Source organism: Alexandromys fortis, unplaced genomic scaffold, assembly GCF_014885135.2.
Source record: "Alexandromys fortis isolate MF-2015 unplaced genomic scaffold, M_Fortis_MF-2015_v1.1 scaffold_156, whole genome shotgun sequence".
In the NCBI taxonomy this organism is placed as follows: Eukaryota; Metazoa; Chordata; class Mammalia; order Rodentia; family Cricetidae; genus Alexandromys; species Alexandromys fortis.
The window spans coordinates 1,216,724-1,233,639 of NW_026068028.1; the positions used below are offsets into that span (position 1 = coordinate 1,216,724).

General features: G+C 45.5%; 1 protein-coding gene across 1 annotated transcript in view; it reads right to left on the reverse strand.

Moving 5' to 3' along the window:
- Positions 1–9,016: 9,016 nt before the first annotated feature.
- Positions 9,017–16,916, reverse strand: part of Pitpnc1 (phosphatidylinositol transfer protein cytoplasmic 1) — a 276,807-nt gene continuing 268,907 nt past the window's right edge. Inside the window, exon 9 of the mRNA XM_050164216.1 lies at positions 9,017–13,841. Coding sequence (XP_050020173.1) covers positions 13,525–13,841 — 317 coding nt within the window. The 3' untranslated portion in view covers positions 9,017–13,524. The remainder of the gene's footprint in view (positions 13,842–16,916) is intronic.

Consider the following 16,916-nt stretch of genomic DNA (forward strand, 5'->3'; position numbering starts at 1 on the left):
AAATGAGATTTGGTGTATCAGAAAAAAGAGAAGCTTGACATTTTTGTATTCAGTAATAGCAGGTCAGTTTGCTCAGGCAATCTGAGCACAGAGCTATTGACCCATGGATAACCAGAAATTAGCTAGGTTTTGTTATTTTTTTTTAATGATCTAAGTACTCTCATTGAATTCTCTTTGTAGAATAAAAGAGAATTCTTCACAAGTGGCACACATGAAAATGAAGGAGGATTTTGTGGATTTTACTTTATGTATATACATTTCTTATTCTTTAAATAAATATATATATTTGTAAGTATTTGATATTTTATTTATACTTTTGTTTTGTTTTTCCAGACAGGGTTTCTCCTGGCTGTCCTAGAACTCTCTCTGTAGACCAGGTTGGTCTGGAACTCAGCAATCTGCCTGCCTCTGCCTCCCGAGAGCTGGGATTAAAGGTATGTGCCACCACCACCTGGCAATTTTACTCATTATTTTATATGTATGAGTGTTTTGCCTTCATGTGTGTGTCCGTACCATATACATGCAGTGCCCATAGAAGTCAGAAGAGGGCAGATTCCCTTAGAAGGAGAGTTATAGACAGTTGTGAGCCATGGGTGCCTGGAATTGAACCTGGGTCCTCAGCAAGAGCAACAAGTGCCCTTAAATGCTGAGCCATCTCTCCAGCCCCTTCCTTTCTTATTCTTGAGATATTCCTTTCTTGTTACTTAGGACATTATTAAGGTTTTTTTTTTTTTTTTTTTTTTTTTGCAGGTGGGGGTATCTTTGGGAATGACTCGGGTTGAGCATACAGCCTAGTTGACAGAGTACTGGTATAACATGCAGGAAGCTCTGGGTTCGTATTCAGCACTGCACAAGCCAGGCACATTGTTGCATGTCTGTTATGTCAGTGAATGGGAGGTGGTAGCAGAAGGACCCTAAGCTAATGGTCATCCTTGGATACTAGTAAATTGGAGGCCAAGCAGGGCTACATAAGACTCTGTAACAACAACAACAACAATCAAAACAAAGGAAGCAGATTTGGGGAAATTTAGAAACAGATTCTGTGGAATATTCCTTTACACTGTCATTGGGTTAATAAAGAAACTGACCGTCCAGTAGCTGGATAGGATAAGGTTAGGTGGGAAAACCAGACTAAGGACACTGGGAAGAAGAAGGGGGGAGTCAGGGTAGTCGCCAGCCAGACAGGAGAAACGGGAAGTAAGTATAAGATAGAAGAGAGGTGGGGCTGGAGAGATGGCTCAGTGGTTAAGAGCATTGCCTGCTCTTCCAGAGGTCCTGAGTTCAATTCCCGGCAACCACATGGTGGCTCACAACCATCTGTAAAGAGGTCTGGTGCCCTCTTCTGGCCAGCAGACATACACACAAAACAGAGTATTGTATACATAATAAATAAATAAATATAAAAAAAAAGATAGAAGAGAGGTAATACCATGTGCCAGAATGCGGATTAATAGAAATGGGTTAATTTAGTTATAAGAGCTAGTTAGTAATAAGCCTGAGCTTGTCAGTTAAGTATTTATCATTAATATTAAGTTTCTGTGTCCGTTATTCAGGAACTGGCAGGCAGGCAGGCAAGAAAAGTCCACCTACGAGGTTTCAAACTAACTGAATGAGTAGGAGGTAATTTTAGACTTTGCCCTTGTTATGTGTTAGAAATGAGACCAGTGCTTTTCTCATGTGAAACATTCTGGGCTTTAAGGATGATGCTCACATGACCCTAGGGTATAGGACACAAGGCAGTCACCTTCCACCTTGTTGGAGAGCACGTACATCTGAACAAGAATCCCAGGGAAGAAGCTGTGTCTGCCAAGGCCGAATGACCGCTAGAACTGTGGGGACATGGAGAGGCTGGAGTGTTGACAGTCACCTTATCTCAGGCTCGCTTTAGCCCTGAACAGCCACTCGGTGTCTGCCTGTGTCAGAACTAACAGCCTTTGACTAATCGATAAAAACCCTTTGGAATCTACTAACTTAACAAATAGTGTCTACCAACACAGAAGCTAACAGACAGCATCTGAAGCCTGCAGGAGAGATTCCCCAGTCTCGTAGCCCGTCTCTCTGCGGTTGTCACCAATGTTTCTTCTTCTTTTCTATGAACAGCTCTTACTATGTAGCTCTGGTTGTCCTGGGACTCTCTCTGGAGACCAGGCTGGTCTCCAACCCACAGAGATCTGTCTGCATCTGCATCCTTAGTACCACAAAGTGAGAGGACCCGAATGGTCAGAGGAATGAGGTACTTAGCAAGTTTCTGCAGGGATTGGGGAATTACAGCTGCCAGGCAGTGGTGGTGCATGGCAGCACTTGGGAGGCAGAAGCAGGCAGATCAGTGTGAGTTCGAGGCCAGCCTGCAGAGTGAGTTCCAGGACAACATGGACTATTATATAGAGAAACCTTGTCTTGGAAAACCAAATAAATAAAAAGATAATAAGTAAATAAAAATTGAAAAAAGTGGGCCTGGAGAGAGATGCCTTTGTAGTTAAGATGGGTTGTTGCTCTTGCAGAGGAGTTCGGTTGCCAGGACTCACTGTGTGTCTTTCAGCCACCTGCAGCTTCATTGCGGCTTCTCGAACCAAACTACAGACATGTGCACGTAGACTCAATTTAAAAAAATTAAATCCTGAAATAGCTAGCAATGGTGAAATGTCATTATCTCAGGATGCAAAGGAGTAGAATACCTTCAAGGTGACACTGGAAAAATTCAAACCAATAGAAATCTTGCCAAATTTCCAAGGGCCGTTCATAGACAAGGCAGTGAACACTTCTGGCCCCATGAGTGGCTTTATCTGCATTCTGCGCCCCAGAGCAGTGAGCTATCTTTGGAAGCTCTCAGAACAGGGCTGCTGTGTGTGGCACAACTCGACTCTCCAGGGTTGCCTGTGTGTAGTCAGCTGCCAGCAGCTCCCACGGACCAGCCCCTGGGAGTGGGAAAGTTATTTTGGGATAAATTTTTTTAAAAATATTTATTTATTTATTATGTATACAATGTTCTGTCTGTGTGTGTTCCTGCAGGCCAGAAGAGGGCACCAGATCTCGTTACAGATGGTTGTGAGCCACCATGTGGTCTCTGGGAATTGAACTCAGGACCTTTGGAAGAGCAGGCAATGCTCTTAACCGCTGAGCCATCTCTCCAGCCCTTTGGGATAAAATTTTAAAATCACCAGATTTGTCTGCCCTCAGACCCCCTCCAGTGAGAGTGGCTAAAACTCTCTTTGGGGACATTTAAGGAGGTCTGTCCATTATTTTTTATTTATAAAAAAATAAAGTATCAGGCCAGGCGGTGGTGGTGCACGCCTTTAATCCCAGCATTCAGGAGGCAGTAGGCAGGAAGATCTCTGCGAGTTGGAGGCCAGTCTGGTCTACAGAGTGAGTTCCATGACAGCAAGAGCTAAAAAGAGAAACCCTGTCTAGAAAAAACAACAACAACAAAAGTATCTACTTATTATGTGAGTGGCGGGGGGAGTGGGGACACACATACACCACCGTGTGAGTGTGGAGGTCAGAGGGCAGTGTGAGAGTCAGTTCCATTCTAATGACTCTTCCATAGAGACCCACTAAACAAAAATGCCTCTGACCTGTAAGCCTCTTGTCCAAGGACAGGCAGTTCCTGAAACCCTGGAGGCTCTTGTCTTTGGGAGATAACAAGCCCCACGTTTTCACTCCCTAAACAAGTTTGTTTGCTCCATCTGCTCCAGTGCTTGATCACATGTGGATGGGAGGTGCACAGGTAGGAAATACATCAGGATGTGTGCTTGCCCCTGATTGGACCTGATGGGAAATGCAATGAATTATGGGTTTTTTCTTCTTCCCTTCCTTCCTTCCTTCCTTCCTTCCTTCCTTCCTTCCTTCCTTCCTTCTTTCTTTCTTTCTTTCTTTTTTTTTTTTTAATTTTTCAAGACAGTGTTTGTTTCTCTGTGTAACACCCCTGGCTGTCCTTGAACTCACTGCAGCTCAGGTTGACCTCGAACTCACAAAGATCTGCCTGCCTCTGCCTCCCAAGTGCTGGGATTAAAGGTGTGTGCCACCACCACCCAGATGGATTTTCCTTCCTAAGTCCTTGCAAAACTTGATTCTGGGCCATCTTCTGGAAACCCAGCGATGGACCTGTTCAGAGCCCACTCACCTGGCCAGTATTCAATTAAAGTTTGCTTCAAATTTGGCTTTAAATTGTGGCCCTGGTCTCATTCTCTATCAGTGGAATTGACAGCAGCTTGCAAGAGTCCGTTCTTTCCTTCAATCATGTGGGTCCCAGAGTTTGAACTCAGGTTGTCAGGCTTGGTGGAAATGCTTTCTCTGCTAAACTATCTTGCTGGCTCCATAACTGGTTTTCATAGTTAACAAAATGATCCCTTAAATCTCAGGTGCTTAATTCAGCCCTTTATTGTTGCACTGAATGCACTGAACTTAAGAGGTTCCCAATATTTTATTTTTAGGCTTCAAACTGACTACGTAACCAAGATTGATATGTTTTTAAAATTTTTTATTTTACATGTGTGGTTGTTTTGCTTGCATGTATATGAACCACATGCGTGCAGTCCCCGTGGAGGCTAGAAGAAGGCATCAGATCCTCCTGTGAACTGGCATTACAGATGGTTGTTAGCCATCACATGGGTACTAGGAATTGAACCCAGGTCCTCCGCAAGAACAACAAATACTCTTAACCCCTGATCCATCTCTCCAGCCCCCAAGGTTGGTCTAATCTATGGTGGTTTGAATGAAAATGGTCCCCATAGGCACATAGGGAATGATATTATTTTAATGTATTAGGAGGTGTGGCCTTGTTGGAGAAGGTGTGTCACTGGAGGTGGGTTGAGGTTTCAGAAGCTCAAGCCAGGCTCAGTCTCTCTTTCTTCCTGTTGCTTGCAGATTTGGATGTAGAGTCTCAGCCATTTTTCCAACACTATGTCTGCCTGCATGCTTCCATGATCCCTGCCATGACGACAATGGACTAGACCTCTGAAACTGTAAGTCAGCCCCAATTAAATATTTTTCTGTATAAGAATTGCTGTGGTCATATTGCAATAGAACGGCAACTAAAATATAATCCTTCTGCCTCCACCTCCCCAGTGCTAGGATTACAAAGGTGTACCACCACACCTGATTTATGTGGTAGTGGGCATTGAAGCCAAGGCTTTGTACACGCTAGGCAAGCACCGTACTTACTGAGCTACATCCCCTGACCTCCTCCTCTATCTTTTTTTCTTTTCTTTTTCTCACATGCTGGGGACAGAACAAGGACATTGCTGCAAAGTACTGACCTGCTCCAAACTGGTTAGTTTATGATTTATCAGCCTGACCACAAACTTCAACATATCTGGGAAGAGGGGAGTCTCAACTGAGGGATTTCTTTTCTCAGATTGACTCATGGGCATGTCTGTGGGGCATTTTCTTGCTTGCTCGTTGATGTAGGAGGGCCTATCCCACTTTGGGCAGTGCCATCCTTGGGCAGAAGGGTCCTGGCTGTCTGAGAAAGGTAGCTGAGGGGCTGGAGAGGTGGCTCAGTAGTTAAGAGCACTGGCTGCTCTTCCAGAGAACCCGGTTCAGTTTGTAGCACCCACATGCGGCAGCTCACAACCTCTTTTGGCCTCCAAGGGTATTGTACTCACACATGCCTGTTTCCACGCACAGATACACACATGATTAATAATAGAATGAAGTGTGTGTGTGTGTGTTGGGGCAGTAGACAGGAGAGAGAGGAGAGAGAAGGGGGAAGAGAAACGGGGGAGACAGAGAGGAGAAAAAAAGATAAACCTTGGTCTCTGGTCCTGAGCCTCCCTCAGTGACAAACTATGATATATTAGCTGAAATAAACCCTCTCTGCAAGTTGCTTTTGGTCAGTTTGCTGGATTATTTTGTCAATTTGATCCAAGCTGCAGTCATCTGAGAGGAGGGAACCTCAACTGAGAAAATTCCTCCATAAGATAGAATTGCAGGTAGACCTGTAAGACATTTTCTTAATTAGTGATTGATGGGGGAGGGCCCCGTCCATAGTGGGTAGGGACATCCCTGGGCTGGCGGTCCTGGGTTCTATAAGAAAGCAGGCTAAGCAAGGCGTGAGGAGCAATCCAGTATGTAGTACCTCTCCATGGCCTCTGCATCAGCTCCTGCCTCCAGGATCCTGCCCTGTTTGAGTTCCTGTCCTGACTTCCTTCAGTGATGAACAGTGGTGTGGAAGTGTAAGCCGAATAAATCCTTTTCCTTCTCAATTTGCTTTTTGGTTGTAGTGTTTCATCGCAGGAACAGAAACCCCGACTAAGGCAATTGGTATGCTATTATTTCTCACAGCAACAGCTAGAACACCTCCTTTCCCAGGAAGAGGAAAGCAGGTAAGCCCTGGGTTCTGAAATGAGGCAGTCGATTAAGCTGCACATGGTGGAAGAGAGAATTCATGTGTAGACAAGTTAGGCAGAAAAAGTCAATCTGTAGCTCTGGAAACAGGGCTTGGTGGATCCACCACACACCCGGGTGTAGATGAAGACCCAGGCTGCCCAGGCAAAGCCATCAAACCCTCCAGCTGACCCTGGCAGTTTCATGGATGGCTATTCCAGCCAGGTTGTGTCCTGAACTTTGAGACCAAGGTGCAGTTGGTGGCCAGAGGTGGAAATACCTCCAGGAATGTGATGACCGTGATGGCCACTGAGGATCTCTTCAAGAAATACGTGGGTGTGCGCAAGTCTAAGGTTAGGCCTCGGCAGGAAGACACTTGTGAGGAAAAGCTCAGCTGAGGAACTCGGGACGGGGTGTGTCACAAGCACCTAGACACTGAGCGTTAGGCCTGCAAATATTTAACAGCCCCATATAGTTCAGCCCCGTGAGGCAGCCTCCGCCCAAGGAGCGCAGGCCGAAAGCCAGCCGGCAGCAGTGTGTGGGAAGTTTGTGTGTTTTGAATACAGAATTAAAAGGCAGGATGGGGGTGTAATGGTGAAGTTGGAGCTACAAAAGGAAACATGTTTTAGTTAATTGAACTGATATCACACCACTCATAGAACTTGAGTGTAAGCAGCGTGCCTGCTCCATTCAGAGGTCAGACTGTGACAGCTTCTTTCTTCTTTTAAATTGCACCTACTTTTTATTTATTTATTTTTGTTTATTGTGTGTGTGTGTCGAGGTCAGAGGTCAACTTCTGTTGGCTGATCTTCTTCTGACTTGGGGAGGACTAAACTCCAGTCATCAGACTTGACAGCAGGTACCCTGACTCACTCAGCCAGTCAGCCCAAGATGGTGGCATTTCTTCCAGGATTAACTGGAAGATGAGTAAGGGATGTGTTTCTGCATGAACCCCAAAGAGATTAGTGAACCAGGGACAGGGAATCATTTCTGTCCCCATACTCACCAACCCCAGATGACCCTCGTGTAAACAACTGGAACTGCTAGAGATAGTGAAGCCATGGCAGGGCAATTTTGGCTTTCCTTAAGAAGTGACCCAGTGTGCCCTGGTGGTGACGCACGCCTTTAATCCCACACTCGGGAGGCATAGGTAAGTGGATCTCTGTGAGTTTGAGGCCAGCCTGGTCCACAGAGGGAGTTCCAGGACACGAGTCAGAGCTACTGAGAAACCCTGTCTCTGCGAACCAGGCTGTGGGGCTGGAGAGACAGCTCATTTCTTTTTTTTTTTTTTTAAATATTTATTTATTTATTATGTATACAATATTCTGTGTGTATGTCTGCAGGCCAGAAAAGGGCACCAGACCTCATTACAGATGGTTGTGAGCCACCATGTGGTTGCTGGGAATTGAACTCAGAACCTTTGGAAGAGCAGGCAATGCTCTTAACCACTGAGCCATCTCTCCAGCCCCCCAGCTCATTTCTTAAGAGTGCTTGCTACTCAAACATGGGGACCCAGGTTCAGATCCTGGCAGCCATGCCTATAACTCCAGTTCTGAGGGATCTGATGCCCTCCTAAAGACAAACAAACACACATAAATAAAATAAATCCTTAAAGAAAATGGGTGGTTCAACTAGGGTTGTGTCCTATATAAATGGTACCAGCACACACCTGAATCCCAGAACTAGATACATGGGTCAGTGCTGTTTTATTTTTTTTTTTTTGAGAAAGTGTTTCTTTATGTAGCTTTGGTGCGTGTCCTGGAACTCACTCTGTAGACCAGACTGGCCTCGAACTCACAGAGATCACCTGTCTCTGCCTCCTGAGTGCTGGAATTAAAGGCATGTGCCACCACCACCCAGCTCCTTGTTAATTTTGAATTAAAGAAGTTTATGAAGGTTGGAGAGATGGCTCAGTGGTTAAGATGTAGGTGGGTCTCTGTGAGATCACATAACCTACAGGAATCCTTGGGAGTGCCAGCCACATCCACTCCATGCCAAGTTAGGGGTGTGTGTGTGTGTGCGCGCATGCGCGCGCACTGGAACTAGAATTCAGATCATTGGGGATGCCAGGAAAATAAGTAAATACTCTGCTGAGTTAGACAGACCAGTTAGGTCGTTTTGTTGTTTTGTTTTGTTGAGAGAGGGTCTCTCTATTATGTAGTTGTAGCTGTCCTGGAAACTCACTCTGTATATCTGTATATATATACTCCCAAGGATTCCTGTAGGTTATGTGATCTCACTCTATGAACATTCAAGTATCTGACAGGTGGATAAGGGAGTTTATACATTCATTTTATGGGATTATAGATTTCCTTCACTTTGACGGGGGGATTCAAGACAGGGTTTCTTGGTGTAGCCCTGGCTGTCCTAGAACTCTCTCTTTAGACCAGGCTGGCCTCAAACTCACAGAGATCCACCTGCTTCTGCCTCCCAAGTGCTGGGGTTACAGGTGTGCACCACCACCGTCCAGCTTTTCCTTTGCTATTTTTCGGCTGGAAAATTATGGACACCGGGGCTTTTCCTCCCAACGGTCTTGCATGTGAGGCCATGTATGTCCCTCAGTAGGGGAGGCATGCTTACACATAAGGCCATAGCACTGTGTACAGTAATCGGCTTCTTCCTTCCCCACTGACTGTCCCATTAACACTGGCTAACAGTCCCCTGAGACTAGTTGAGAAAGAGGAAGCTACGCTTGGGAAGAAGATTGCTTTGTACTTTATTTACAACAGAATGTAAGAAAAAGTAAGATATCAACAATAATAAATAACGGGGGCGGGCACAGACGACAGTACAGCCATAGAATGACACAGACGGACGCGCGTCCCTTCCGCTCGCCTTGCTGGCAACTCTCTGTGTTCCAACACTTGGTCCTTCAGCGGTGGCAGTGGTATTTTATAGAGTAAGTCAGCCAATCAAGATCTCAGCTCGAAAATGTAAACACTGTTTTACACTGGAAAGGACACATACACGGAACATGGATAACGCCAACTCAAGAGAACCTCCTCTTTCTTTGGGGGGCACAGAGAAACCTAAAGGGAGACTTGAAATTCTACAAACACCACTTCAACTTGAAAAATCAGAAGGAGGGGAGGCTTATGGTGAGCATAACTTCACGGAGTTGCAGTTAAGGGGTACTGTCTCTAACACCCTCCACGAATTCATCCTTTCACGGCATGACGTCCCGAAAAGCTTGAGCAGTTAGACAGCAGACACGGACCGCTTTGGAGGTGGCGCACAGAAGAACCCAAGCTGTCTTGCGTCTGTGTGTCAACACCACGTGACGGTGTCTCACCAAGGATGAAGAGCTTAATGTATTTATTTATGTCAATTTATAGCCCAGGCCAGGATTCTGTCATCTTTGCAACTATGGCTCAGACGGCCTACTGTCATCTAGCCACCTAGTCGGGTGACCGACAAAGCATGGGGAACGGATGGAAACCCATGGAGCTATTCTCCCTGGGATGAACTGCTCAGATGGAAAGGATAGTCAACCCTATGCCGGCCTTTTTCATAAAGGAAATTCCTATCGACCTAAACCAGCTGGCAGCCTGGGGTCTGTCACCTCTGAGCAGCGCAGAGATACTGAAGGAGGTGGGATTTCAAAGCACTCAGAAACACCTGAGCCTAGAAATTTCACTCAAATGGGTTTTTATCAAGATGTCTCTTAGTTTACAGTTTATGACAGGCTGTGAAAATAAGCGACATGAGTACTAAATTATATCTGTGTGTGTATGTGTGTGTACACACCACTGAATGTGACGGTTAGAGGACAACTTAAGAGAATTAGTTTTCTTTCATGTGCAACCTGGGGATTGAACTCAGGTTGTCAGGCTTGGTGGCAAGTGCTTCCGGCCCTCTGAGCCATTCTGACAGCCGTTGCTTGTGTGTGTGTGTGTTCATTATGTGTTTGCGTCCATTCACCCACAGTTGAGCTAACTTATTTCCACCCCCTAGAACACGCTGACGCGCACCTGTAAATAAATTAAAACAATTCCCCACATCGATGCGAGGACTTTACAAACAGACCCAGCAACAAAGTGGCAACCGACAATGTCGCAGCCTCTCCTCTCTCTCTCTCAGTTCTTTTGCGTTCTCTAACTGCAGCTCGAGAGGAAATGCTCGTCCGAGGCAGCTTCAGACAGACCTTATGCAATAAGACACCGCAAAGCCTCCTTGAGCCAGGAAAAGCCTGGACAAAGCGACAGTGCTGTACCACGCCTAGAGCTCAGGGGTATTGCCTATCCGAAAGCCACCTGGAGTAAAGACATGTATGGCCATTTCAGTAGCATCCACCAACATCGGCGATGAAGAGGGGGTAAACACAGGTATTATCCTATGGGTTACTTCCTTCAGTTTGGCTACCGGAGACTTAGAACTGTGGTGCGGGACTCACTATCCTGCATTTTTGTCTATGTATATATATATATGTACAGGTATAATACAGTTTTGGTGAACAAAGTTGGAGGTTTTCACATGGCAGACAGAGGCACTGAGTTAAGGACTCTATTTCCCCCTCAAACATGCTTAGTAAATTCAAGTTTCTGCTATATTTTTTTTTGTCTTCCCAAATTTCCATCATGCAGCCATTTTGTTTCCATCCTCACAAGAGTTATTCATGTCCTATGTACACATTCATCGCGGGCTTCTATCCCACAGGAGCGGACTCAGGTCAGGACAGAGCGAAGAGATACTTGGAAAAATCAAGATTCAGAAAATATCGAAGTCAGGTATGCTTTGTGATGACGGGATTACATATTCCAAGCAGCTAACGAAATATCCAGACTCCCACCCCTTCCTTAGTTGTGGCACAGGCAAACCACACGTAGGCAGAAAAGCTGAACACACGCGTGCTGGTTAAGAATTACACTATCAGAGGTTAGCGCCGCAATTGGTGTCAAAGGTGTTGGGCTGACTATAAAGGAAAGAAAACCCACAGAAAGGGAATCAGAAAGTGGCTTTTCAAAGTGAAACAGACTGCTGACCTTGACAACAAAAGCTGGCATAGAAAAGGGAACGTGGCATGGTACTGACACGAAACCAATTTGTACCACACGAAAACCAATGAGCCCACCCCAGCCGGGTTTCAGCTTGCAAACGGGGAGCAGATATATAGACTCTGTGTCTTCTCAAAGGGAGAATTTTGCTTTTTAAAGCCAGACATTCTCACTGAGTACAGCCGCTTGGAGAGGGAGCCGCTGAGCAGTCCAAAGGGTTCGAGGGAAGATGGCGACTTCCCACAAGCGAGAGTCATGCTTCTCGGGCACCCTACTACGGCACGGCCCCCTTAAGGGAAAGATGAACTGGTGCGCAGAGCTATTTGCAGTTTTCCTTTGAGTACTGGGCGCAACATCCATCTACTGATAAATGATCTAGGCATACTCAGCACTCCGGTGCTGGGCTCAAGGGGCCAGCGCCTGTGAGAGACACTGGAGTGCAGAGCACTCAAGACAGGGTGCGGGCAGGGTCCTTTGGCTGGGAGCGGGCAGGGAAGGAGAATACACTCCTAGGTCTGTTTTCTTTCCTTTGGGATCTGTGTTGGGGGTCATTTCCTTGCCTGAGGTTGGAGGCCACAGTCAGAAAGGACAGCTAGGACATGGGCTCTGGAGCTCCCCAGCGACCTCTTGCTCATTGCTGACATTCTGCTTGCCTTCCCCATGGATTTAAAGACAGTGAGGGGCAACAGTGACAGGTTCCTCCCTGCCATTTTGACGAATGACCTTGCCAGCTGTTGGCCTGGACTCTGACGTCCATTTCAACGTCTCTCAGCAATGAGATCAGGACAAAGGGGGCATTTATGACCACACCTCTGTACGAATAGGACTCGGTGATTCCAATCATGGAGACAAGGTCCCCAGGTGACTGTGTTTACTGGCTCCCCCAGACATTGCCAACAGCACTGTTTCCTTTACGCAGGGTTGGGGACGGAGCCCAGGGCCGTCTGCATGCTAGGCAAGAACTCTACCATTGAGCTACACCCCAGCCCACAATATTTGGATTGTAAGGAAGGAGTAAGAGAATAATGTTTTCTAAACCTGGTGATTGGCATCCCATTCCAGGTATGTCTGGGTGTTGCTAAGCACTTTTAACCGGGTCGGGAGGATTCTTTTTTTGCAAGGTTTGGACACCGGACATTTTGATAGTGGTTAAGCCCAGGTAACTTAGTCCACTCTGAACTTCCTCATGTGGGAGATTGTCAATGAATTCTATTTAGTTCACTGGAATTTCTGAGGCCTGTAATGGATGATGGACACTCACAGGTCAAAGGTCAAGCTTCATTGGTACCTGAAGAGGAGGTGTTTGTCTCACCTGGGGCTCTCAGTTTCCAGATCATTCCACATTATATCAGCTATGATCACAGTCATCCAGGCAAGTCTAAAAATTTGAGAGGCCACCAGGGTACAAAAGGGGAAATTACTAAGAGACGGGAACAGATGGGATCTTTATTAAATTCTATGAAAAGGTATAAAGAAGTCATTGTTTAATTGCACTTGGAGCCTCTAGAAATTGGTCATTAAAATTTTCAAAAATTTAAGGAGTTGATTAGGCCCCAAATCCTGAGTCAGACTAATCAAAACAGGAATATTGATAACAATTGGCATTCAAGTATTGGTGGTCAGCAGTCCAAAATTTATCTATTAGGCGAGTGACACCTGAGAGTATTTTCTTTTTTGTTGTTGAGAATTTCATGTTTGATGGGAGGAAATTGACTTCATTATTTTACCACATCTTACAAAAATAAAAACAAAACAAAACAAAACAAAAAATCAACAAAACCGGCTTCACGGCTTTCCATCCATTCACCTGGTTACCATTGAAGCCCACGTCAGACTCGCCAGGGCCCCCCACACATAAATCTATAGATGCTGTGGGGTTTTTGTTTGATTGTTTTTGATTTCATCACGCCGGGGATGGAACGCAGGGCTTCATGCAAGCTCCTGCAGCCCTTTCCTGGCTAAGTTCTCTCCTCAGCACCCTCCTGTTTTATTTTTCCTAGTCTTACATCTCATGTTCACTATGATGCTGTGTGGCACACGTAGGGGTTCTTGCTATCTGTTAAAATATTTAACCACATGCACACTCTGAGATCAAAGGACATATCTGAGTGACGAGGCAGTCCTTTCCTCTATCAGAGAATTCTTAAAAAAAAAAAAAAAAAGCCTCAAATGAAAATACAAAACCCAATGGGATGTTCACATGAAGTTACTCTGACTTGGGCCGACATGGCTTTTCAGAAGAGTGGACACCAGGTAAATTCAGGGTGGTTTTTTTCTCGGGATCCGGAAGTGTGAGTGTCTCTGGAGCAGATTTTTTCCGGGGCCGGTCTTTGGGAATGGACAGGAATTCTGGCGCATCTGTGGAAAGAGGGGTGGACGGGGCGCTGGACGGGGCGCTGCGCACTGAGGAAGGCAGCAGTGCGATGCTGGAGATCGAAATGGCGGGTGGGAAAACGCCGATTTTCTTGTTGGTGGCTTCCTGAGTGGCTCGTTCGAATTCTCGCACTTCGTCCATTGTCATGTCTTCCAAGGGAAAAGCAGAGAGGACAATACACAGTTACCACGCAGACGTGCAAAAGGGTTCACCGCTAAGTCTGGGGGCTGTACCGTGAAGGAGACCCCCTACCCACCACAAGCCCCAACTGGTTTAGAAAAGCTAAGCCCTCATCCCCCACTGCCACTGCCACCCTCATCTCTGATACTGAAAAGAATATTCTTTTTTTGGATATCAATTCAAGGATTTTCGAATGACTCTTCAATTAGTATTTAGAAATTACTGAAATACATTTTTTTAAAAATTATTTGCTGTGGATGTGTGCGTGGTGGGGTGGATGAGTGGGGGTCGGAGGACCGCTTCCAGGAGTCAGTTCTTCCGCTATCGGAAGTCACTGGATTGAACTCAGGTTGGCAGCCTTGGCAGCGGTAGCTACCTTTACTCAGCAAGTCATCTCATCAGTCCAATTAGTAGACTCCAAAAATATTTGTGTGTGTATGTGTGTGTGTGTGTATGTGCACACATGTACCTCCGGGTACACAAAGGAGCCGGAAGAGGGCATCCTTTGACACAGAGTCTTTCCCAGAAGCTGCGCTCACATTTTCTACCCTCTGGGTCCTCCTATTTCTACCCCCTCCCCCGTGAGCTACAGCGGCGGACTTTGCGGGGTGCCTGGATTGTTACTTGGGTGCCAGGATCTGAATTTCAGTCCAGCACAAGAGCTCTTAATTGCTGAGCCATCTCCAGCCACCTCAGTATTTTAAGTATTCCAAGTCAGGATTTAACGAGGGAGTGTAAAACCAGATCCAGTAAATGTGTGCAGGGTGTGTGTGTGCACGTGTGCATGAGTGTGTGAGGCTGTATGGGGCTTTTATTAGACTGGGTCACGCCCTCCATACAAAGGTCATTAAAGCAATCAGTGACCTTGCCAACATTACTCTCAAGTTTAGATTGCCAAAGAACCAGATATCTTTAGAGGGCAAATTCAGGCCAAATCTCTGAACTCAGCATTTTATCCTCAGAACACACTTTTTGCACTCTGAAGGCCACAGGGCTGTTATTGTGATTCAGCAATAAATGCTGATAATTGCTCCTCAAAAAGGAAAATAAAAATCACCCCCAAGGTAGTTTGAAAGCAAAAGGAAAGAGAATAAAAAGAAGGGATTATCTAAAGAGTGAGATGTGTGGGGGGGGACACACGACATCATTTGGTATCCAACAGCTAAGCCAGTAGTGCCTTCCTCGTGTTTTAGGTGTTGGGTTTTCAAATATATGCTTCAAGTTTTTATTGTTTGGGACTGGAAAGATGGCTCGGAAATTAAGAGCACACACTACTCTTCCAGAGGGCCAGAGTTCAGTTCCCAGCACCCACACCAGGCGACTCACAATCACCTGTAACTAGTATTGAGGGAGGGCGTGTGGAGGTTAGAGGACTTTGGGGAGGTGGTTCTTGCCTTCTAGCCTGTGGGTCCCACAGATCAAACTCAGGTTACGGCTAGGTGGCAAGCACCTCTACTCACGGAGACATCTTGTGGGCCCTTGTCATTGTTACTATGAATTAAGTCTGGCTATTCCTGGCATCCTTTGGTGATGTTTCTTACTAGGAGCAGAGAAGTCGGGTAACTGGGGCTATCTAAACGAGCCTGAAGTTAAGGCTTGACCTTGGAGTAGAGTGGAGCCTGTGAGCTCTCTTTCTCTACTTTGGCTCACATAGGTTCGTTCTTTCTGGTCCTCGGGGGCTCAGACTTCCTGAATGATAGTGCACACCTCAACAACATGCCTTAGAAATGTGGACATGTGGCACGAACAGTAACAACACAAAGCTGATCAATAGATGTCCTTGTGTTGCTGAGGATCAAACCCAGGGCCCCCGGGTGCCAGGCAGGAGCTCTACCACGGAACGACCACTGGATTCAATAACGTCAAAACAATAAAACCTTTTTTGTTTTTTAGCTTTGAGAGATAGGGTTTCTCTGTGTGGCTCCAGCAGGCCTGGAACTCATTCTGTAGACCAGGCTGGCCTCAAACTTAGAGATGGGCTTGCCTCTGCCTCCCAAGTACTGGGATTAAAGGCATGTGCCACCATGCCCAACTCAAAAAACATTTTCCATGAAATGGAATCTGTAATCATTTCCTTATGAAATTATTAAAATTTCCTGAAAGGGAATTTTTTTTACAAAGATTAAGAAATTACAATTGTGTTGACATGATGCAAAATTTATATTATTTTAAAAGAAATTATACCTGTAAACTCACTACTTTTAAATAAATAAAGGAGATTAAACTTCTTTAAAAGCAGCATTTACTTGGAAATGAAATTGGGACTTTATAAATACAATAAATTTTAATATAAAAAATTTTAGTGCACCAGGATATATCTTGACACTACTTGATTAACAAGCGGCAGAAAACATTGTGATACTAGATGTATCCAGCAGGGGGCAGAAATGACACAGAGTACAGAACTTGGATTTTTTTTTTTTAACTCAGAGTATCTATCTTCCTTGGAGGCTTTGAAACTACCGAATTGTCAATGAGACTGTCCTCTCTCTCTCTCTCTCTCTCTCTCTCTCTCTCTCTCTCTCTCTCTCTCTCTCTCTCTCTCTCTTATTGCTGTGTTCATGGATGCTAATTTTGCTTACTTCCACCTTTGTTCATGTTCAGGGTGAAAATTTAAGTTCCATTTTAGCAGCCATAAAGGTTATTATTTTTTGTTTTTAGAGAGGCCCTTGGGTAGCTCAGGCTGTCCTCTGCCTCACTAGGTAGCGGAGGATGACTGTGGATTTCTGATCCTCCTGCCTCTACCTTCCCAATGCTGGACTGCAGGTGTGTGACGCTAGCCCTAGTTTATGTGGTGTTGGGGACAGACGGAGCTCAGGGTTTTGGGCGTGACTGGCACTTTGCCAGATGAGCTACACCCTGGCCCTTATGTCGTTTTATCACTATTTATAAATTTTAAAATTTTTTTAGTTTTAAACTTAAGTGTGTGTATGTGCGTGCGTGCGTGTGTGTGTGTGTGTGTTTGCGCACATGAAAGTCAAAGGGAACTTCTTGACGCCAATTCTCTCTTCCCAGAGTTACACTGGTTCTGGGAATCAAACTGC